Raw genomic sequence first — 23484 nt, 5'->3', positions numbered from 1 at the left:
ACCCCTGACTTCTGGGTTTGCTAAGTGGGTAGATGGGCAATGCAGATCACTAAAGTAGGTATTACCAGAGGAAGGGTGGGTTTGAGGGCAGATGGTGGGTTCTGTTTGAATAGGTTGAGCTCAAGCTGCCTCTGGCACATCTAGAAAGCCCACAGATGCTTAGATTTCCCTAAAGCAGGTCTTGAATGCTCTCAATCCTCCCCCAGCCTGCACTGCCTTGGGATAGATTCAGTTGCTCACACGTGCCTGGACACAGCCCACCTTCCCAGCCATCCCTCCAAATCCTCGCTCCCACAGGGCTCGCTCTGTGGCCACTGGGATCCTCACTGCTCCCCGCTGTGCTGCCTCTGAGTCTTTTCTCGTGCTTTTCTCAACACAAGTTCCATGCCATCTCTGGTCAAAATCCACCCCACTCTCAAGGTGTCTCCCTGCTGGTCCCTACCAGCACAACACCTCATGGTCTTACCACCACTGACGCGATGGTGGCATTTGTGGGCAATATGTCACTTGCCGAGTCAGAACGGCCTCCTCCATGCAGGAGTCCCCACCCAGGACTCCACCTCAGAAAGATTCCTGGACAGAGCATCTGGCCCCTTACCTGCTGGCTGGGCTGCTGAAGGTCTAGTTGCAAATCTGCCAGCTGCAAGCCTAGCACCTAACAGAGCCTTGGGTCTTTTTTCTTCCCCCCACACCCAAACACAGGAAGGATAGGACTTACTCCCTCCAAAGCTTGTGGCGTATGGGGTGCCTGCGTGGCTCAGTGGGTTAAGCCTCTGCCTTTGGCTCAGGTCATGACCTCAGGGTCCTGGGATCGAGCCCCACATCGGGCTCTCTGCTCAGCGGGGAGCCTGCTCCCCCCCCCACCCCCGCCTGCTGCTCTGCCTACTTGAGATCTGTGTCAAATAAATAAAATCTTAAAAAAAAAAAAAAAAATTTGGCATAGGAGAGCCTGAGTGCTGGAGGGGAAGGATGGGGGTTAGGAGGCATGATGTGTGTCAGGATCTCAAGGAGGACTGCAGGGTTGGAAAAAGCCCCTGAAGTCATTCTGATCTAGCACAAAGAGCAGGATGGGGCCGAGGAGGGGAAGAGGGTGCAGGGATGTGTCGCCCTGTCTGGTTCGTGGAGACTGCTCCAACCCCCCAGAGGGCAGGAGGAGAAGGGACACAGGGTACAAGGAGCAGAGCCCGTGGGCTAGAGCTACAGGGAGGAGGCGTGCCTGCCGTGAAGGAGCAGAGCAGGGGATCCTCCTCCATACTGCCCCCCTGCCAGTGGTAGCCCTCTCACATGCCCTCCTCTCTCACCTTCTCATGCTCTTCCTATCTTCCCCTTGGCCCAGGCTGATGGCAGCTGCCCTGTAGAGGTCCCTCTGCGTTCAGACCCAGATGATGCCAGAGCTATGAGCGGGCCTGCAGGCGTGGCGCCGAGGGGAAATCAGCCATGGAGCAGCTGCCGGGGGAAGCCCCTGAGATCCGGGAAGAGGAGGAGAAAAAGGAAGTGGCAGAGGCAGAAGGAACCCCAGAACTCAATGGAGGACCAGAGCACTCTCTTCCTTCCAGCAGCTATACAGGTGAGGAGGGGGCAAAAGGGAACATAGGGCAAAGGACACCAAGTGGGCCAAGCAGGAACTCTTGCCCTCTGTAGACAGCATCATGGGGCTCAGAGGGGCAGAGCCGGGCAGCCAGGGTTCACAGCTCTGTGCTGGTGCTTCTCGGCAACAGGACTTCAGGCCAGTGCACTTCTTCTTTCTTTGAAACCGACAGCTTGTAGGGGATGTGGACAGGGGCTTTCATGAGAATTCAGTGAGTTAGCATTTGGGATCTGTGTCGTCATCTGTATGATTCCCCTGCTGCCGCCCAGGGGACCTGGAGCCAGTCTGCGTTTACCCATGCTGGGAAGATCAGCTGTACCTGTGATCGTAACAAACAGTCGCAGCACCCAGCTCCATTGATCTGGTGCAAATGACACACATCATGGAGCGGCCCTGTAATTAGGAGTAAGTGCTAAGCGGCCAGTCTGAATGATTGTAATTAAGATTACTTTTGTGCAGCAAACCAGTTTTCAGCTTCTCTTATTGCACTTGTCGGCTCCCTGGGACCGTGTGCTGTTCTCTCCCCATCTTCATCATCATTGTGTAATGTCCACCTTCAGGGGCACCCAGAATCCACTCTTTGGCCTCTGGTTTTCCCTGCTGCTGATGCTGCCCCTTCCCTAGCTTCTCTCCTCTCTCCACCTAAGTTCTAGCACATTCAGCTGAGTCTTGCTCCCTTACCCTCTTGGGGAACTCAGGGTCATGAGAGGATGCACTTCCGGCAGGGGACATCCCGATCTGGCCTTGGGTTTCAGCTGCAGGAGATCCCAGACACAGGTGGTGATTGAGGGCAGAGGAGCAGGCCCACCCCACAGGATGGTCTCTGGAGGCCTGTGTCAGAGTTAAGGTAGGGCAAGGCTGCTGAGGTGAGCAGGTTCCCGGCTGGCCTGTAGTTAAGAAAGGCCCAAATCCTGGAGCCCTACTACTTTGAACCTGTAAAACAAGTTCCTGGATTTTGCTGAGCTGCTTCCTCTTCAGGGCACGGGGTGGGTAGGGTAAGGGAAGGGCCGTGATCCCATCCCTCTGATCCCACTCACATATCCAGGAATAACCGAAGTGGGCTGGGTGTGATTTCAAGACTCAAGAGAAAGTCTCCCCAAACCCCCACAGTATCCTGTGTGTTGGCTGGTCACTAGGATGAATTTAGAGACCCTATGACTGGGATGAATTTAGAGCCTTTCCCAGAAGAGGAATGGCTCACTGGTGATCAGTCATTCAGTGCTCATAACATGTACTGTTCTGAAATTGAGATGGGCAGGGAGGGTTAGGCAGCAGAGGAGAGACACCAGAGGCTAAGAGTGAGCAAGGTCTGGCACTGAGGAAGAGTGAAAAGGGAAGAGAAGGCCATGGAATTTGTGGCCTTACCACCTGGCCGGGCCCACTCTGTCCCCACATCTGGGGCCAGGCCCACAGAAGTTACCTCCACAGTAATACCCTGTCCTAGAGTTTCCCTATATCCTTGTGGGGACCCTATCCCCACACGATACCGCTGTTAATGGCAGACCAGAGCGCAGGGCCCGGGTGCACAGATGGGGCAAGGTGGACATGGTGATGGCTTCTCCGGGAGCTTTATCAGTGGGATTTAGGGCACACAGGGAGTTGTCTGGGAAAAAAAATTAGCCCAACCTCCCCCCTTGTGGTGCTATATATGATGTGATTTTTAATGGATTCCATTTACCAATAAATCGATGAAGTAGAGCTAGAAAGACTTCCCTGTTCAATAATTGAAACAGGAGGAGGTTGTTTAACACAATCATTATGTGTTAAAGCCATCATATAGGAAAAGTTCCTGCAAATTCTATAAGACAAACAACAGAAAAATAGAAACAGGCAGTTCACCATTGGACAAATACAGATGGCCAGAAAATAAAGTGTTTTTCAATATACTCATCAAAGAAGATATCTTCAAGATGAGATGTCATTTAGCCTGTCAGATTAACAGAGAGGACTCTTGCGGCCAGAGGCGGAAGACATGGCCCTCCAGCCACCCAGGGTGGAAGGGCAGCTTGGCTATGCAAGCGAACACTTCTTTCATTCCTTTGACCCTGCAGTCCCCCGTCCTAGGAACGTATCCCATGTAAATACTCACTGGGAGCGCACAGAGATTTCCACACTCACTTACTGCAGTGCTGCTCAGAAAAGCAACAAATGGGCAAGCGCCCATCTGTGGGGAATCAGTTATGTAAACTGTGGGAAAAACCGACTGTGGAATGCTGTGTAGTCATTAACAAGGACTGGGTGGGGCTGAATCTACCAGCGGGAGAAAGAGCTCCTGCCAAATGGGGGATCCCATTGCTTAAAAATCTTTTAAGTATCATGGAAGGCACTAAAAGAGTATACATGCAAAGGGCTGTGCCATTAACTCAGAGGAATAGGATCATGGCGGAGAGGCTGGGTCACACGGTGGTGCGCGCCATTACATGTTCTTCTCAAGTCTGCAGTACTCTCACCGTTTAAGAAGCAAATGCATCACTTTTCTTTAAAAAGTAAAGTAATTTTGTTTCCCAAAAAAGGCGGGCAGGTGAGGGGCCATGGGGACACAGCCTCATCCTGTGTCGGGAATCACACAAACCAGGGCAGGGATCTCAAGCCTGTGACCATCACCAGTAGCTTTCACTGGTGCCTTCACTTCTCCAGTCTCAGCCTCTACCTTTAAAGTCTGCCCACCTCAAGGGCTGGCCAGGTGAGGTTCTCTGCCCTGCCCCATGAGTCTATGACTTGGGCCTCTGGAGTGCCCTCAGGAATTCAGGAGGATGGAACACAGCCTTGATCTTTGAAACTGCAGGAAGTTCCCACAGTTTGCTTCCCTTCTGACCCCTCAGAAGTTCTGCAGCTCTGTCCCGAGCTCAGCACCTGACAGAGAGGCAGGCAGGACAGGCCTCACCATGAGCACTTGGCAACCAGGGAACTCACATGCCCAGGGTCCCCCAGCTGGGTAAGGGTGGGGGCAGCTTTCCCTTCCTGCTTCAGTGATGGGCATCCCATCCACACTCTAGGAAGAGGTCAGGGGTCTTAATGTGGAGCTGGGGCTGAGGAAGACCGAGTGTCCTTCCTCCTGGCCTTGGCACCTCCTCTCTCAGCAGGCACTCAGTGGGTGTCCAGGCAGGGGCTGGCCTTTCAGTGGAGGACAAGACTGCATGCCAGCCCTGAGAAGCCCACTGTGCAAGTGAACAGGACGACAGATGTAAGGAGGCTGCTTAATAACCCAGTTCCAGAGTCCCACAGAACTGGCCCTGCCTTCAGCAGCTAGTTGCCTTTGGGATTCTGCCAGCAAAGTAAATAGTGTTGACCCTCCTGGCCACTATCACAGCTCTGGCAACAGCATACCTCCAGTGATGGAGATGAGATACACGAGAGAACTCCCCTCCATACAGAAATGATGCAAGCAAGGTCAATAGTGTCTGCTGAACTTGCAATCCAAGATGGTACAACTGATAGTTCACTCCCTGGGTGTTGGGCTTAGTGTTTACGCTGAGTCTAAACATTCCAATAATGGCCTGGTGTCATCCTCAGCAGTGACCTGTCTCGTCGCTTGTCATAGTCATGAATTATTGATTAGTAGTAATGAATAGTATGAGCTCAGCCCCAGGGGTTGGGTGGTTCTAGGTTATTACCAATAGGATGTGTGCACACATAGAGAAAGAGAGAGAGAGTGTGTGTGTGTGTGTGTGTTTAATGCCTTGGCTTACACAACTGTGAGGGCTGGCAAGTTGAATTCTGCGGGACAGGCCAGCAGACCATAAACCCCAGGAAAGAGAGAGTTTGTGTGTGTGTGTGTTTAAGGCCTTGGCTCACACAACTGTGAGGGCTGGCAAGTTGAATTCTGTGGGACAAGCCAGCAGACCAGAAACCCCGGGGAAGCTAATGCTGTAGCTTGAGTTTGAAGGCAGTCCAGAGGCAGAATTCCGTCTTTCTTAGGGAGGCCTCTGTCTATTTTCATAAGGCCTTCAACTGATTGGCCCCAGACCTACTTACATTATGGAGAGTAATGATTTCAGTTTTACTCACATCTAAAGAATATCTTCTTTTTTTTTTTTTTTTTAATTTATTTATTTGACAGACAGAGATCGCAAGTAGGCAGAGAGAGAGGAAGGGAAGCAGGCTCCCCGCTGAGCAGAGAGCCCAATGCATGGCTTGATCCCAGGACCCAGAGACCATGACCTGAGCCGAAGGCAGAGGCTTAACCCACTGAGCCACCCAGGCACCTGTGGGTGGCTCAGTTGGTTGAGCAACTGCCTTCGGCTCGGCTCATGATCCTGGAGTCCCAGGATCGAGTCCCGCATCAGGCTCCCAGCTCTGCAGGGAGTCTGCTTCTCCCTCTGACCTTCTCACCTCTCATGCTCTCTCTCACCGTCTCTCTCTTAAATAAATCAGTAAAATCTTAAAAAAAAAAAAAAAAAAAAGAATATCTTCACAGCAACATCTAGACTGGTGTTCAACCAAAAACTGGTCATCATGGGTACCATGGCCTGGCCGAGGTGACACATAAAATTAACAATCTGGTCAATGCCACTGTCAGCATGTTACTTAGCCTCATCTATGAGAGTGTCAGAAGACCTTCCTTGAAGGGTTATTTTAAGGTTCCCATGGGATTAATGATATAAAGTATCCAGCAGAATGCCTGGTGCACAGAGGCACACAAAAAAGAGATTATTAGTGTAAACACACAGTCTTTACCAGGAAGTCAGGTTTAGGTTCAAGTCCCAGTCCCAGCAGGTATTAGACAGATGACCTTGGCTGGGTCCCTTAACCTCACCAAACTTCAGTTTCCTTATCTTTTTTTTTTAAAGGTTTATTTATTTATTTATTTGACAGAGTGAGAGAGATCACAAGTAGGCAGAGAGAGAGAGTGGGAAGCAGGCTTCCTGCAGAGCAGAGAGCCTGATGCAGGACTCGATCTCAGATCTCAGGATGCTGAGATCATGACCTGATCTGAAGGCAGCGGCTTAACCCATTGAGTCACCCAGGCGCCCAGTTTCCTTATCTTTAAATGGTATCAGTCACTATCTTCCAAGGTGATATGGAATGATACTAACAAGCTCTTGGTGGGGCCTGATAAGTGGTGGTTCTTTCCCCCTCGCTTCCTGGGGTAGAGGTAGAGATGGGCCCTCAGGAGATGTTTAGGGGGTCAGGCAAGGTGTGGCTAGAGTGGAAGTTCAGAGGCAGGGCTCAGGGCCCAGATGATGGCCAATGAGTGAGCAAGTACATTTCCTGAGAGCTGAGGAGGAGCCAGGGGAAGGACGTGCTGGCTTGTTGGGAAGAGCAGCTGTACTGGCAGATGGCCCTCAGACTGGTATGGCCCATGTCCCCACCCAGCATACCTGAGAGGCAGCAAGGCAGAGACTTCTGGTAAGGGGGATGGCCTCTCGGAACCCCAGTCTCACACCGGAAGATCATAGGCAAGGCAGTGGGACCTTCAGAACTTGGTCCCCAGAATGGGGAGCATTCTGCCATCATTACTTTTGGGTAAGAATCAGGGATAAACCCTTAAGCCAGGTGGTCAGCCAGGAAGAAACAGAGCCTTTATCTTTAGAAAACCCACTCCTGGAGCCTGGGTGGCTCAGTCATTAAGAGCCTGCCTTCGGCTCAGGTCATGATCTCAGGGTCCTGGAATCAAGCTCCACATCTGGCTCCCTGCTCAGCTTGGAGCCTGCTTCTCTCCCTCTCTGCTGCATCCATTCTCTCTCTCTTTCTCTCTGTCAGATAAAGAAAATCTTAATAAAAAAAGAAAGAAGGAAAGAAAACCCACTCTCAAGCACCCATCACTTCCGTATCCCCACTGTACATGCACTCCAGCACAGAGCCTACCCCTGGAGGGTGTGTACACTTCTGCCCACCCCAGCGCCTCACCTCTCCTGCCTCTCTCCGCCTTCTGTGGCAGTTATTTTTATTCTCCAAAATTTATTCCAGACAGGCAGGGAGTGCCCCTGTCCCCCTAACCGGCCACCACCAAGCATCACCAACTGCTTTCAGGTTCTGCAGCCTATGTCTGCTCACGACCCAGGGCTAAGACAGCCACAGCCCAGTGACCTGATACTCGCTGGGCCCGTTTCCCCACAGTCTGGTTTCTAGCACTTCCTTCTGAGATGTTCACCCCGGGCATCTCCTCAGGATCTGGAGCTCAGGCTGCCCCAGGGGCTGGTGGGGCTGGAGTTTCTTGGCTTCTCCCAAGGTTCCCAGTGATCCTAGTGCTCCTGAGCCCCGGGCCAGTGGCAGGCCAGGAGACATGAAAGGAGGCTTGGTCTGGTTCTGGGGGCTCTCTGGGCCTCATAAGACATCTCCCCCCATTGAATTTCTTTTCTTTTTTTTTTTTTTTAAGATTTTATTTATTTATTGGACAGACAGAGATCACATGTAGGCAGAGAGGCAGGCAGAAAGAGAGAAGGAAGCAGGCTTCCTGCTGAGCAGAGAGCCCGATGCGGGGCTCGTTCCCAGGATCCTGGGATCATGACCTGAGCTGAAGGCAGAGGCTTTAACCCACTGAGCCACCCAGGCAGCCCCCTTCCCCAGCCCACATTGAATTTTCATGAAGCTGTGGGGGAGGAGGTACAACCCAAGATGAGGACAGGTCACGGTCCCTGCCTGTGTGAGGGGTACACAGCTTGGGGAATGCAGAATTGCAGCTTTCTGCCTAGCACTGTCCTAACTCATGTTGCTTTTCACATGCACTTTCAGGTTCTAGGGCTCTTCTCTGTAGTACCTCTGTTGCTTTTCACCATGGCTCTCAGATAGATGCTCCTGTCATCTCCATCTTACAGAGTAGGAAACTGAGGCCTAGAGGGCAGAGATGGGGGTTGAGCCCAAGACACCTGTTTGAACTCAGTCACATTCTTAACCCTCATGCCTGCTCTTCCCAAGCATCTGGAAGCCAACTTGGAAGTCTCCCAAGGATCTCATCTTTGAGCCCAGAAAAGGGAGCAGTCACCTTTCCCAACAGCCTCTTGCTTGAATGGTGGGTGCTTCCAAGTCCCGAACCACCTGCCTGCCTCTTGGCCTGTGTTGCCCCTGGCCACATCGTACTCCAGCTTTCTCACCTCGTTCTGGCCTTACCTGGTCAAGGGCAGGTCTGGATCCTTCCCTGCACACAGCAGGTGCTCATCAAATGTCTGCTGCATGAAGGGAGAGGGTGGTTTGGCCACGTGCAGTGTAAATGCCCAGATGCCTGCCCAGCCTCTGGGGCCAGGAGGGAGAGCAAGGAGGGCACCACCAAGAGATCGGTGGTTGTGGACAGGACTCATTGCTGGAGGTGAGCTCTGAGATCCAAAGGCGGTGTGATTAGAGATGTCCCCCGTCTAGCAGAGGAGGCAGACGTGTCAGCCACAAAAATGCAGCTGTTTACAAGAAGTGACACAAAGTGAACCTGCACACAGACCACATGGGTTGGAGTAGGAAGTGCCAGAAACCCTCCTGCTCGTCCCGACCAAGGGTTTTCACACATGATCTCATTTTCCCATTTTCCCACGACAGCTCATACCATGAGTTCTCTTGCCTCTCTTAGGCTGCCTCCAGGCGCAGCAAGGACTGCCCAGCCCCTGCATCCAGTGGGCGCTGAGCGCAGGACCAACCCAGGGAGCTCAAAGTCCACTCACTCCACCAAAGTCATTGCTCCGTGCCTGCTTCCCGTCCTGCAGCAGCACCCGGGGGCAGCATTCCTGCCCAGTGGCCCTTACATTCTGGTGGAGGGCCCCCAGCAGTGAGTGAACGCACACGGACTGTCGTGTGGTGGTAAAGGCTATGCAGAGAACCAGAGGGGCTCTGCCCTCCTGGGCACAGTGCCCAAGAGACAGAGGGAGACCACTCCCCCCCATTTGTGGGCTGAGGCGAATGGTTACACCCCTCAGAATGACCGAAGGTTAGGAGTGAAGACCCTAGGAGGGACAGGCCATTTCACCTCCGGCCCCAGCCCTTACCAGCCCGGGAAGGGAGAAGGCTCCCTGGTCCCTGGATGACAGACAGGGGATAATACCAGCCTGGGAAACATTCAGTCTGGGCTCAGCCCCACAGCGTGAGTCTCCCTGAGGTGCCAGCCCGCTCTGAGCCAATGATTCTCTGGACTGGGGATTTGGCCCCTGACCCTGAGGAGGTTGCTCGGTCATCAGGAAAGAGAGCAGAGAACAGCAGATTCTAGCCAGCGTGGCAGAGGCAGGACAGGCAGCGTGTGGGGTCATGTGGCTGGCCCTGGGCCGGGAGACCGAGGTTCAGGCTGGGCTCATTGCTAAGTGTCCAAGGGAGAGATTCCGAAGAGTATCCCAGAGATTACCTCATCATCTGACAGCATCTACCCCTGAAGCTATTGCCTAGTCTAGTACTAGTACTAGGTCTAGTACTTTCCTTGCTTCCACTCATACCACTGGTTCAGACGTCCCATGCACTTAATAGAAAAAAAAAAAACCTGGGGAAATTCAGTTTGCTGCCCAGTTGACCGAACTGATATTGCCTTCTTTCTGCTTGAGCAAGAAGTTTCGTAAGTGTGGCTTTGAGCTTCTTGGGACACCTGGGTGGCTTAATCATTTGCCTTTGGCTCAGGTCATGATCCTGGGATCGAGCCCCACATCCAGGTACATGCTCAGCGGGAAGCCTGCTTCTCCCTCTCCTACTTCCCCTGCTTGTGTTTCCCTCTCATTGTGTCTCTCTCTGTCAAATAAATAACTTAAGAATCTTTAAAAAAAAAAAAAAAAAACAGATTGGAACTTCTTGAGAGATGCTTTACAGCATCTCTGGAGCCCACCCAAGAGTCGAATTTCCCGGGAGAGGTGGATAGAGGGTTGGTCTCCCTCACACACATTCCGTACAACCCCACACGGGCCCAGACGGTGGAGCCTGTCACACTACAAGAGCTACTTCTCAAGTTGAGTCTAAAGAGATCTTGTCTGCTTCCTCCTCTTGCTCCCTTCCCCCCAAAACACAGTCATCCTCCCCAGTGCACACACATGCACACACACCCCTCTTTCCTGGCCTGTGGTCAGTACAGCCCCAATAATGATAGCTGCCATTTCCCAAACACCTCCTATATGGAAGGTCTGGGGAAGAGCCTCATGTTCTCGATGAAGAAACCAACCCTCAGAAAGGTTGACTGCTTGCGGCACTTAGCTCTTAAGTGTCTGAGCTGAGTGAGGGCCGCTTGGGAAATGTGGGCTCTCCCCCACAACCCTCACTGTGCCCCTGTAGGCTCTGATCACCTCCGCTGGCCCCTGTCCCAGCCAAAGGTGAAGGCATCCCTGTGTCGTGTGTTCGCAGACCTTTCCCGGAGCTCCTCGCCACCCTCCCTCCTGGACCAGCTGCAGATGGGCTGTGACGGGGCCTCGTGTGGCAGCCTCAACATGGAGTGCCGTGTGTGCGGGGACAAGGCATCGGGCTTCCACTATGGTGTTCACGCATGTGAGGGGTGCAAGGTAGGGCCCGCGGCGAGTGGCAGTTGGCAGCTGGGGCTGTATTTACATGGAGAGCTGACCGGCCAGAGAAGCCAGGCCGTCACAGTACCTGCTGCAGAATTCCCACCCAGGAGGCAGGCAGGCCCTTGGGCTCCTTCCAGGCCTCCGCTCTGGGTACAGCTGCCCTGTTGGGCACCTCCCCAGCCCCTCGGCTGGGCTGGCTGGCTGCTGGCGCCCTCTGGAGACATAGCTCTAAAACAGAACGAGGGGCTTGGGCTCAGCTGTCACACTCATGGCAAGTGCTTCCTGCACCTCAAGGCCCAAGAGGGCCCCTTGAAGGGAAAAGAAAATTTACTTTTCTTTCTCCAGGGGTGCTTTTGGGTTCATCCTTCTAACTGCACACCCATCAAAATGGTCCATATTCTTTTACTAAACCACTGCCTAGAAAATACCTGGAACCAGATACATTTATGAATAAACCAGGTTAGCCATGATACAATTTTATGTTACCAAACGCACAAAGAAGCACTTAAAGTGAAGAATTAGACAGATAGATAGATAGATACAGATATAGATAGATGTATCTCAAAGGCTTTAGCGTTATTTTCTATCTTCCTCTCCTTCCCTCCAAAAGAAACCCGCCCCCCCGCCACCCCGGGTAACTTCCAAATTTCAGGAATTCTGACATTTACACACAGCACTGGGGCCCCTGACATCCCAGAATCCAGGGTGCAGAGCAGGATTCTCAGCTTTCTGTGACACCCCGCCCCCCCACCAGGGCTTCTTCCGTCGGACAATCCGCATGAAGCTGGAATACGAGAAGTGCGAAAGGATCTGCAAGATCCAGAAGAAGAACCGCAACAAGTGCCAGTACTGCCGCTTCCAGAAATGTGTGGCCCTGGGCATGTCACACAATGGTGAGAGCCAGCCCGGGCACAGTATGGCCAGAAAGCAGGCCCAGCGGTGGGGGGAAAGGGGTTGCTGAGGTGGGGTGAGGAGGCCCTCAGAGCCATGCCCAGTGTGCAGGAATCCCAAGACCAAAGTGCCCTCCCCAGATGGCTCCACATCCGCTTTGGGGCCCGGGCCCAGAGTGGTCACCCGCTTTCAATCCCCGAGGCTCACTGGGAATTGACCCCAGCTCCAGTCACATTGGAAACACCATTTCCAGCACCCCAAGCCTGTCTCAGATGACCTGACAGCATAAAAAGCTGCTTCCAAAGCCTGGGATCCCCTGGGCCCTTGCTGGTTAGTAAAGGCAGGCAGGAGCCATGAGTGACCACAGGTGTCCACTGCCAGCAGCCGGGCAGGAGTTTTCTGGAGGCTGGCCACTCCTGGGAGATAGACTGCCCTGCACTTTGGGCCTCCTACGGTATTGTCTTCAGACCCCATATAGTAGGATTGCACAGAGCCCATCTGCCTCCCACTTTGCCTGTCTTGAGTCAGAGCCCCTCCTTGGGGGACTGGGGAGAGCTTTTTGTTTAAATGCCTCCACCCACAGCTACCCTGTCTTGCCTTTTAGATGGTGGCAGGACCCAAGCTCTCCAACTGAAGCATTTCCTCCGTGGTGGGGCCTGGCAGGTCCAGGGCTTGGTCCCTCCCTCCAGTCTTTATCTTCCCAGGCTCTGTTCCTTAGGTGGGCTGAGCAGATTTCCTAGGAGATCTCAAGGCCAACTCAGTTCTTCTCACTTCTTCTCTTAGAGAAGCTGGATTTGTATCCTGTTCATTACTAATAACTAACTTTTTAGTGCTTACTGTGTGAACATTCTTATTCAGTTGTTTTGACAATCCAGTGAGATTTCAGTATTAGCCCATTTTTCTTATGAATAAAGGTGAAATAGCCTTCCTCTTCCTGTCTCCTGGAGCTCAGGCATGGGCCTTTGACACCAGAGACTGTCTTCCCACCTATCACACCGCACTGCCTTCCAGCCACAGTGGCTCAGCCAACTCCCTGAATTAGGGCCCTTGCCAGGCACTATGAACAAGACAGAATCCCTGTCCCCCTAGAGCTTACATTTGGGAGGGGTTCCCCAATATTCCCGTGTGCTGGCTGTAGAGCTTCTGAGGGTCCTGGGCTCAAAAAGTGGGTCTCCATTTTTGGCCTCCGTACCTGTTGTGAGACAAGGAGGTTGGAGGTGTTGGCTCCTGCCTGGGCTCCTCGATGACTTCTCTTCAACCCCCACCCCACACCCAGCCATCCGCTTTGGCCGGATGCCAGAGGCCGAGAAGAGGAAGCTGGTGGCGGGGCTGACGGCAAGCGAGGGGAATCAGCACAACCCACAGGTGGCTGACTTGAAGGCCTTCTCCAAGCACATCTACAATGCCTACCTGAAGAACTTCAACATGACCAAAAAGAAAGCCCGTGGCATCCTCACTGGCAAGGCCAGCCACACGGCGGTGAGTGTCACTGCTCGGCCTGGCTGCCCGGGCACTAGGCCCTGCCTGCCACCCGCCTGACTTCTGGGAGAACCGGGCTACTTCCTTCCCCTCACTTCGGGGAACAGGCCAGGGGTATGGGGAGCACATGGGCGGGGGTCCTCCCAAGGCCTGGCCTCTAATGGGGCCTGGTTTTCAGCCCTTTGTGATCCACGACATCGAGACATTGTGGCAAGCAGAGAAGGGCCTGGTGTGGAAGCAGCTGGTGAACGGCCTGCCCCCCTATAAGGAGATCAGCGTGCACGTCTTCTACCGCTGCCAGTACACCACGGTTGAGACCGTGCGGGAGCTCACCGAGTTCGCCAAGAGCATCCCCAGCTTCAGCAACCTCTTCCTCAACGATCAGGTGACCCTTCTCAAATATGGTGTGCATGAGGCCATCTTCGCCATGCTGGCCTCCATCGTCAACAAGGATGGCTTACTGGTGGCCAACGGCACTGGTTTCGTCACCCGGGAGTTCCTGCGGAGCCTCCGGAAGCCCTTCAGTGACATCATTGAGCCCAAGTTTGAGTTTGCAGTCAAGTTCAATGCCCTGGAACTTGACGACAGTGACTTGGCTCTCTTCATTGCGGCCATCATTCTCTGTGGAGGTAAGTGAGGCTGGGGCTGGCGGGCCTGCCCCACACACCCATTCTTTCTGGGGGTTGGGCCTTCACCACGGGACACCAGGCCTGAACGCAAACAGTGTGGGGCCGTGCCCGTGTGATGGCAGTGTGACACACGAGGTGCCGATGGTGTGGAGGATCGGCTCCCTCTTCTCGGTGGAGAGGAAGCAGACAAGACTGAAGAAATATGCAACATGTTCATGGGGATGATTCTTCGTATTTTGCCTCCACTTTTTGGATCCCAATGTAACAAATAGAATAATCATCACACTCACAGTGCTATAGAGCTCACTTCGTGCCAAGCACTGTTCTGGTTCCTTTTCCTAGATGATAACTCACTTGGTTCTCATGGCAACCTGTGCAGAAGGCATTTCTGTCACCCCATTTTACAGATGACGGAACTAAAGTCAGAGAGGCTGCAGGGAGAGGCCAGTGCACACTCTCCTCGCTAGTCTGTGGTGGGGATGAGGGTTGAACCCAGGCAGTGAGTCTCTTTACCATGAGGTCATACTCCCCTTACTCAGAAGAGAAAACCAAAAAGGCGAAGGAGATGGGCCGGGCCCTGGGCGGAGGGACTAGAACTCTCTGTGGAGCAGTCACTGACAGGACAGGGCTCGGGTCTGTCGCGGCAGCGGGTCTGCTGTCCTCTGGGCCAAGTCACCCACCCAGGGCAGAGGTAGGGGAACTCCTCCGCGACTCCCTCCCATACCTCTGCCCTGTGTCCCCACAGACCGGCCAGGCCTCATAAACGTGCCCCAGGTGGAGGCCATCCAGGACACCATCCTACGTGCCCTCGAGTTCCATCTGCAGGCCAACCACCCCTACGCCCAGTACCTCTTCCCCAAGCTGCTGCAGAAGATGGCCGACCTGCGGCAGCTGGTCACCGAGCACGCACAGATGATGCAGCGCATCAAGAAGACCGAGACGGAAACCTCGCTGCACCCTCTGCTCCAGGAGATCTATAAGGACATGTACTGAGGGGGCGGGCCGCCTGCGCTGGGACATAAGTCACCCATGGGACTTTTCCAGACCACGGCCCCCCTGCTTCTGCGCTCAGACACACGGCCTCCTGCTCCCCGCGTTTCCTGCCTCTCTCTCAGATCCTCTTTCTTCTCTGATTTCCTTGCTCTTCCTCGCTCTCTCTTCCTGCCTTTCTGTAGGTTTCCCTCCTCTTTCCTCCCTTGCCTTCCTTTCTCTCTCTCCCCATCCCCATGTCTGTCCCCCTTTCTCTTTGTGGGAGACAATTTGTGTTACTTCACCAGCAGCATGGAACAGGTCCTCTGCTTTCGTCCACCCCGTCCCCTGTTCCCCAGGAGCCGGGGGGAATGGGCCTGCCCTCTGCACGAACAGTCACCTGCAGGGGTGGGCGCCTCCCTTCTCCTGTCTGCACAGCAAAGGACTCGGGCCAGCCAAAGAAACACTAAGCCCTCTAGGCCCGGCTTCCTGGGGAAGCCATGTGGGGCCTGGGATGACTGCAGCAATGGACCCCGAGTCACCGGGGCCCTCCCCTGAGGGCCAGGATGCCTCCCCCAGACTGTCACTGCCCTCCCCTATCCAGCCAACCCCTCTCCAGCAACACACCCCAGCAACACTGATAGCAGCACCCTCTCTTCTTTTCATCAGTTTGCCAGGCCAGTGTCACTGATGGTTCCCTGCGCTGGCCGCCAGGGGACACCCCCAGCCTGGAAGGAGACAGGCTTCCCTCCAGGTGGGGCCCCCACTGAAGAGGAGCAAACCTCAAGGGAGGCAGAGGTTGGCCAGAAAGGTAGCAGGCAGTGGACTTAATTGTGAGCCTAGGCCTGGGGGTCATCGGCACCCCCTCTCCTACCACTCTGCAGCAGCCACCAACCACGACTCCTGTTTCTCAGGAGTTCCTGGGCCTCAGCCTCAACCAGGAGCCCCCGATGAAGCTCACGCACCTCCCCCTGCATGCGCACACAACACTCCAGCACACACAAGCACTGAATCACTTTACCTGGTCCGCACCCCTCTCTTCCCTTCCCCGAGGCAGATGGGCCAGAGGGCTCTGCGCAGGAGTGTCCTGCTGAACCAGCCCAGCACCTGCTCAGCCGGGAGGTGCCCCGGGTAACTGATCCCGCTCAGTGTGACATCCGTTTGTCCCAATAATCGTGCTACCCTTCTCTTCCCCTGCACTCAACCCAGCCGGTCGCTGGGAACTCAGCCTACACAGCCTCTGGTGACCCTAGGACCTTGCCAGGCCCAGTCCCACTTCTCTGGCCTTCAGGTCTGCCCTTCCCCTTCTCCCAGGTGAAGTACTCGGCCTCAGGGGAGGGACTGAAGCCCAGCTTGGATGCTGTGTCTGAGCAGGAAGTCAGAGAGCCCCCTCCCCGCCCCCAACCTGCTTCTCCAGGAAGGAAACTGTCCTGGAAGGGTCAGGGACTGGTGGAGGGTCTCTGAGAAAGGTTAGGGAAGACCTGAGTTTAGAGTCCTGACCGTCTGTTCTGCCTTCCAGGCCCTGGGATCATTCTCTACTGACAAGATTCTCTCTCCCATCCCCACGCTCAGCTGACCAAGGATTGGGGTTAGGGTGCTCCCTTTGAGCCAGCGCTGTGAAGGGAGGGATACTGTGCCTGCCCCCGCCCGCCACCACGCACCCCCTCCCCCACCCAGGCCTGGTGCTGAGGATACAGCTCTTCTCAGTGTCTGAACACAATCTCCAAAATCGAAATGTATATTTTTGCTAGGAGCCCCAGCTTCCTGTGTTTTTAATATAAATAGTGTACACAGACTGACAGAACTTTAAATAAATGGGAATTAAATATTTAAGAGTTGATGTAGGCCAACACTGTTTTGTACAGGTTTTTTTCCCCTGGGGGCTGATTGGACTTTGCCCCCTCTTCCCTATCCAGTGAGGAAGGGGGAAACTGGGCTGGGCAAATGAGACTTTGGGGTACAGGCCAGGAGGGCTGATCTGTCTTTTCCCATCACCTGTTCATCACCATATGTCAGCAAGGGCGGAGGACCGAGGTCCCTGCCTTGTACAGAGCATCTGGGGGACAAGGGGGAGAATGGTATACGCGCCCTTGATGCTGTGGTACCAACCTGGTAGGCGGGAGGAGGGCCGGGGAGGGTCTCCAAAGGGCCCTGGAAGAGGCACCACCCCTATAAGAGACCAGGGCTTTCCTCAGCCAGCACCCCAGTTTCCTCGTTTACTTCCTGGGGTGCCACCTTCACAGAGGCTCCAGGAGAGCCCGGCACTCTGCAGCTCGATGGCAGAGGCAAGTTCAGGGTATACTGGTGCTTGTCCAGCCAGGAAAACAAGCACCCCAAAACATTTCAAAGTAGGGAATTTACAATAGGAAAGTGTGACTGAACTATTGAAAGGAGTGAAAGATCCAAAGGGGAGAAATTGAGGCCATCCATTAGGAGCTGGGCAGATGCTGTGTGGGAAGTGGGATCATCTAGTGGCCAACATCATTAGAATCCCCAAGGACACTGCAGGAATGGGGAGCCTAAAGCCGCCCGCCGGGGTGACTGCAGAACCAGAGTCCACACAGGACATTGAGGGCTGCCAGGGTGCTGGCGATCACCAATGCTGCTCTGTCCCGGGACCTCATCCCCTGAGCAGGAAGCCTGGAGGGCCAACTCACCCGCTCTTGCCAGAAGCGCCATCAGAGTACAGGCTGGAGAGGCAGTGTCTGCCTTCCTCCTGTCTTCCAGTCGGCTCCCTGGACCTCCCATTGAAAAAAACCTTAAAGAAACCTGGGAAGTGTAGTGTGCAGACTTCCAGCCCCGAACGTACAGAGGAGCACAGAAAGGAGTGGGAAAGGTGCCCAGACCCTGCGATAAGCCAGCACAAGTACAGACAGCAGCTGGAGGTGAGCGGCCCCAGTAGGCTCAAGCTTAAGGCTGTGGCCAAGTCTGACACTTGTCTCCCTGTTTCTCTGTTGCTGGCCACAGCGATCTGAACCCTGTCAAGTCCCATAGGGTTCATCTCAGTGAGGAGAGTGACAGTCCCAGGGGAACAGGAGGACCTGAGGAGGAGGAAGAGGAATGCTTGGAACAGGTGTGGCTCTGAAATTGATAGTCTTGCTTATGATGGACTCTTCTGGTTTGCTTGATTTATTTTGCTCATGTCAAGTGGAAGACTGCCTCAGTTGTTAACTCCCAGTCCTCTAACCAGTGCTAAAGAGGTAAGAATACAGGATACCAGATAACCAGATAGCGCTCAGTTCAGGGAGAAGGTACGTCTCGGTAGGAGTTTTCTGTTGGTACCTGGCTTCCGGGGCTGCAAAGAGAAGTATTGTTAGAATCACTAAGTGATATTCTTTATTAAGCACCTGTTTCGTGCCAGCCAGCCGTTCTACATACTCACCTCTTAACTCACCACTACCCTACAGGCAAATATCACCTGCCCTTCACAGGTGAGGACGCACAATGAGATTAGCAGGTGTGCCTGGGGCCACTCAGCTGGGAAGAGGCATATTGATCCCGGGCCTTAGGACCCCTGATTTTTCCCCCAGGAGTAAAACTTGGGGAGCAAGTCCATCTTTTTTTAATGATGCTCAGGACAAATGAATCAAATATTTAGACTAAAAGAGAAGAAAGTGACCTTAAGGAAATTAGGAGCTACTACCTCTGTAATAGCTTTTTAAAACTTCAGCGCTAAGAGGCACCTAGGTGTCTCAGTTGGCTAAACGTCTGCCTTCAGCTCAGGTCATGAGCTCAGGAGCCTGGGATCCCAGCCCTGCTTTGGACTTTCTGCTCACCGGGAAGCCTGTTTCTCCCCCCCCCGCCCCCCATGGTTGTGCTCTATCTCTCTCACTCTCTCATATAAATAAATAAATAAAATCTTTTTAAAAAGAAGAAGCAGGTTAGACACCACCAAAGAAGTCATTTTTACACCTCCCGAAAGACCTATTGAAATTACCCAGAAAATAGTATGGGAAACCCCAAGATGGAAAACATCAGCAGGAAGAATAGCAGTACAAATTTTTAGACACTGAGAAGGGAGTAGAAGTTGGTATGATCTTGAAAAGCAGCTTGGCAAAACCTAGTACACTTAAAGTGCCTGTGGCTGCTGGGGGTTGGGGGGGTGCGGTCAGGGAGGTTCCATCCCTCAGAACCTAGCGATTAGTTGCCATGGCAGCAGGCCTGCCAGCCCACTTCCTCTCGGGAAAGTGCTCTTGCTGAAGGCAGCTGCCTTGCTCCGGTAAGTCCACCCCCCAGGTGCAGCCTATAGCCAACATGGGGGTATGAGGCCAAGCCACCTAGCCCCAGTATGGGACAGCTTGAAGGATCACCCTAGCACCAGAGAGGCTTCACTGCAACTGCCTTGTCATTAAACTTCTCTCTCTACCCCAGCCTTCCTCCTTCCAATTCCCTACAGCTGTTATTCCAAAGAAGACCCGGCCCTGAGTGTCCTGCAGATAAACCTCCAAATGTACTTCCTGGAGAAGCCGACCTGACCCCACAGTCTGGGGTGAAAAACCACCAAATTACACAGCAGACTCCCATAGGTTTTCACTGCAGCAATAACAAAAACTTGGAAACAAAAGAGCGTTCATCAATAGGAAAATGGATACACTTGGCCTCAGTCATAAACAGTCAATAAATACACTATTTACACAGTGTTAGAACTAGAAGAAACACGTGGGAAAAGATTTGTGGGAAAAGATTTTTATATAATCTTGAACTGGATAGACCTTTCAAAAGTCTATTGTATACACACAAGTTTCTAAGTTTCATGCAGTGTACACAAAACTCAGAATCCATTAAATAAAAAATGAAAAGCCTTACTATATATACATCTTAGAAATTAATTCCCAGAACTAAAAACCTAAGACATTTTAAATCAATCATGTAAAAAAAGTGTGACATAATCAGACAAAGAGCTAAGTTTCTTAATATATAAAGAACACCTACAAATCAGTAAGTAAAAGGACCACGACTGATAGAAAAATGGGTAAAGATAGAAAAAGAGAAAGAAATGCCTTTTAAACATAAAAAAGATTCTTGGGACACCTGGCTGGCTCAGTTAGTAGATCATATGACAAGATCTTGACTCTAGATCTCTGGGTCTTGATCACAAGCCCTACATTGGGTATAGCGTCTACCTAAAAAACGAACATATGAAAAGATGCTCAGTTTTATCCATAGTAGGAGAAACACAAATTAAAACTACAATGGATACTTTTAAATCACCAAGTTAAGAAACACTAACAAGTGTGATAATATTGTTTTGAAAAGGATGTGCAAAACCAGGCACTCTCATACTTTTGGTGGGAATATAAATGGGCACAGCCTCCACAGAAGGAAGATTGGCAGCTCCTATAAAAATTTTTAAAAATAATTTCAATCCATTTACAATGACAGGGATGGAACTAGAGAGTATAATGCTAAGTGAAATTAAGTCCACCAGAGAAAGACAAATACCATATGAGCTCATTCATATGCGGAGTTTAAGAAACAAAACCAACAAGCAAAGGGGAAAAAATCAGCAAACCCAGAAAGGTCTCTTAGAGAACAAACTGATGATTTGCTTGGGAGGCAATGGGAGGATGGGGGAAACAGGTGAATGGAGATTAAGAAGGGCACTCGTGATGAGCACAGGGTGTTGTGTGGAGTTGTTGAGTCACTATATTGTACTCCTGAAACTAACGTAACACTGGGTGTTAACTAACTGGAATTAAAACAAAAACTGTATATAAAAAAAATAATTTTGATCCAAAGGGGGCTCCGTAGCTCAGTGTTCAGAACAGCGGTCTTGTAATAATTTTGATCCAGCAAAAGTAAAGGAAATAACAAAGATGTCCAAGACTATTGGTCCCAATCTATGATCCCAATTTACTGACATATAAGTTGTTTAAATTCAATTTTTAAATCTCTCCTTTAAGTGAAATTCCTCTTATTTGGTGTTTTTAAACTTCTCTTCCATTGGGGGGGCAGTGCAGTCAAGTGGAGAGAGCATGGGCTTTGGAGGAGTAAGATGGGACTAGGGGGCGGGGGGGGGGGGTAGCTTAGAAATAGAACCACGGAAGGGCACATGGCTGGTTCAGTCAGAAAAGTGTGTGACTCGATCTCCGATCTCAGGGTCCTGAGGTTCGAGTCCCACACCTCACAGAGATTACTTTAAAAAATAATAATAAAATAAATAGAACAGGAAAGACTCCTAAACTTCATGGTCCCCCTTACTAGCTCCCCACCCTCCTTGGGCCCATCCCTTGGTTCTCCCCACGACAAGCTCTGAATCCACCAGGCGTTTATCCTGCCCGAGAGAGAGGCTCTGCTTGCCCGATAGCCTGTCATCTAATCTGAGGCTTCCTCATTGGATAAAGGCTTGCCAAGCCCCTTCCTGGTTGCTTCTCGTGGTAAACCTTGCCGAGGCACGGACTCTAGTCCAATTTCTTGTGCCCAGGAGAGCAAACTTGCTTCAGTGGCATAGAGCAGGCCACGGTGACTTTCTGCAGGAAGAACATCCTGGTCCTGGAGGGAGGTCCCCAGAGCCTTTATCCAGGACCTGGCCACTCTGGATGGCCCTCCCTGGACCCCATACCTGGCTTCAGCCACCACCTGAACGCTCCAAAGTCTCCCACCCTACTACCCTGATTTCCCCACCAAGCTCAGCTCCAAATGTGGGGTTTACGTAGCCCTGGAGTTGAGCGAGGCCCCGCTCTGGCTTCCTCCATTGTAAACCCCTCTCAGACACCACAAAGCACTTCCTCAGCCCTGAGACTCCCAGCCTCCTGGGCCTTTGGTCCTAGGTCTCAGGTCCTTGCATCCCCTCCTCACCCTGTCCCTCCAGACCTTTGAAGTTTTAACCATTCCCCAGTTTCCTCCAGTAATCACCTAGGGATCCCTGAAGGTCCTCATGCCCGATTCCTTCCACTTCCTGGAACCTGGGCTGGGCTGCTAAACCCCCTCAACCCTCCTGCCTCTGTCCTCCATCCCTGCAGGCCTGAAGCCATGGGAGGGGGCAGGTCTGGCTGTGGAGCCCCTCCTCCTTTTGGCCCTGCCTGCGGAGGGAGGGATAAAGGTGCACCTGAGGAGCCTGCTTGATTCTCACTAGGGGCTGCCCTCTGGAATGGACTCCACAGAGGAAGATGGCAGCCGCCATGGTAGAGAGAGGCCTGGCTCCCAGCGGCCATGCAGGTAGGGCTCGGGGTCTCAGTGGAACCCAGGGAAGGTGGGAGAAAAGGCTTGGAGGTTTGGCCTAACTTTCGAAAGCCCAGTGTCTAAGAATGTGGGGTGCATCAGGGGGAGGAGTGGCTTCCTTGTCCCCACCCCGATGCTGGAAGGGTCTAGAGATCATCTCCCATACCCTCATAGTCCAGAGGAGGAGACTGGGACCAGAGAGGAGAAAAGATATACCAAGGCTGCCCAGCTCAGTCAGGGCTAGCCCATGGTCTGACCCTTCCCCAGTTGCCTTCTTTCTCTTCCACTCAGCAAAGATTTCTCTGCTCAGAAACCCCAAACAGAGGGTGGGATCTGGTGTCCTGGTAACCTCTATAGCTCTGGCACTTTGCAGGGAGCCGGATATTCATAAACGTTTGAATGGAAACAGGTCGTGTTAAACATTACACCATGAGAGAGTCATTCCTTTGGGTATGCTCACTGCTCCAGCGCCTCAAGCACCAAGCCCGTTTTGCGGTCTCCCCAGGCCTGGATTACCTGTGTCTTTGGCTCTGTCCCTCCTCTTTGGCCTCAGAGCTTGGCTTGAGAAATTCCCCAAATCAGGCAGCCCTTGCCCTTGACAAGTCAATCTTGGTTACCTAGAGAAAAATTGGGCTGAATGAGGCCACCTGGGTCCTAGCTCTTTTTCTGAGTCCTACTTCTCTGAGCCTCAGATTTGGAAAACAAAAAATGACTCCTGACTTTTAAGGCTTGTTTTGAGGATTAAATAAACTGATCTGATGTTTCCACAAGCAAAATGTGTTTCACTGGTATGATTAATGCGTGTGGATGGAGGGCCTAAACAAATAACAGTAAAAACAGGTTTAAGCAATGCTGGGTTAGATGGAACAGGCTCCTTTGCAGGACTTACCAGAGCCTTTTTTAACAGATTTATTTATTTATTTTAGAGAGAGTGTGTGAGAGCATTGGGGGAGGAACAGAGGGAGAGAATCCTCAAGCAGACTTCCTATTGAGTAGAGAGCCCAACAAGGACTCCATCCCATGGGATCATGACCTGAGCTCAGCCTGTGAAGGAGACAGTTGGTGGCCCTGTCCTTGGCAGTTCTGGAGATTGGCCTCAGTGGTGGTCCTTGGGGAAAGGCAAAGCCATCCCAGCACATCTCCCCTTCCAGCGGATTTCCATCCTTGGACTGAAGAGAAGACCTACAAGTGCTTCCTCTGAGGGTTACTGGCTCCTCTTCTAGGGTTACCTACCCCCACCTTCCATGGAGACTCTCTTTAACACCTCACCCCTCACCCCTCCCTCCACCTTCCCCAACCTTGCCGAACTTTGTCACCCACTGGCCTGGTCCCTACTCCAGCCCAGCCTCTTCTGGTTTACTCCCCACATTGT

At 52.5% G+C, this 23484-nt stretch overlaps 1 protein-coding gene across 4 annotated transcripts in view; it reads left to right on the top strand.

Moving 5' to 3' along the window:
- The window catches only part of PPARD (peroxisome proliferator activated receptor delta), an 80035-nt gene extending 63251 nt beyond the window's left edge, over positions 1-16784 (top strand). For all 4 annotated transcript variants that reach the window (XM_082732400.1, XM_082732403.1, XM_082732401.1 and 1 more), the window contains 6 exons: positions 1337-1567; positions 10826-10980; positions 11738-11876; positions 13151-13353; positions 13532-13982; positions 14728-16784. In XM_082732400.1, coding sequence (XP_082588526.1) covers positions 1438-1567; positions 10826-10980; positions 11738-11876; positions 13151-13353; positions 13532-13982; positions 14728-14975 — 1326 coding nt within the window. In that variant the 5' untranslated portion in view covers positions 1337-1437 and the 3' untranslated portion in view covers positions 14976-16784. The remainder of the gene's footprint in view (positions 1-1336; positions 1568-10825; positions 10981-11737; positions 11877-13150; positions 13354-13531; positions 13983-14727) is intronic.
- The last annotated feature ends 6700 nt before the right edge of the window (positions 16785-23484 follow it).

Source organism: Mustela nivalis (genome assembly GCF_964662115.1).
Source record: "Mustela nivalis genome assembly, chromosome: 5".
Lineage (NCBI taxonomy): Eukaryota > Metazoa > Chordata > Mammalia > Carnivora > Mustelidae > Mustela > Mustela nivalis.
Note: the sequence above shows the minus strand (reverse complement) of the source record. Positions and strands in the feature narration are given on the sequence as shown.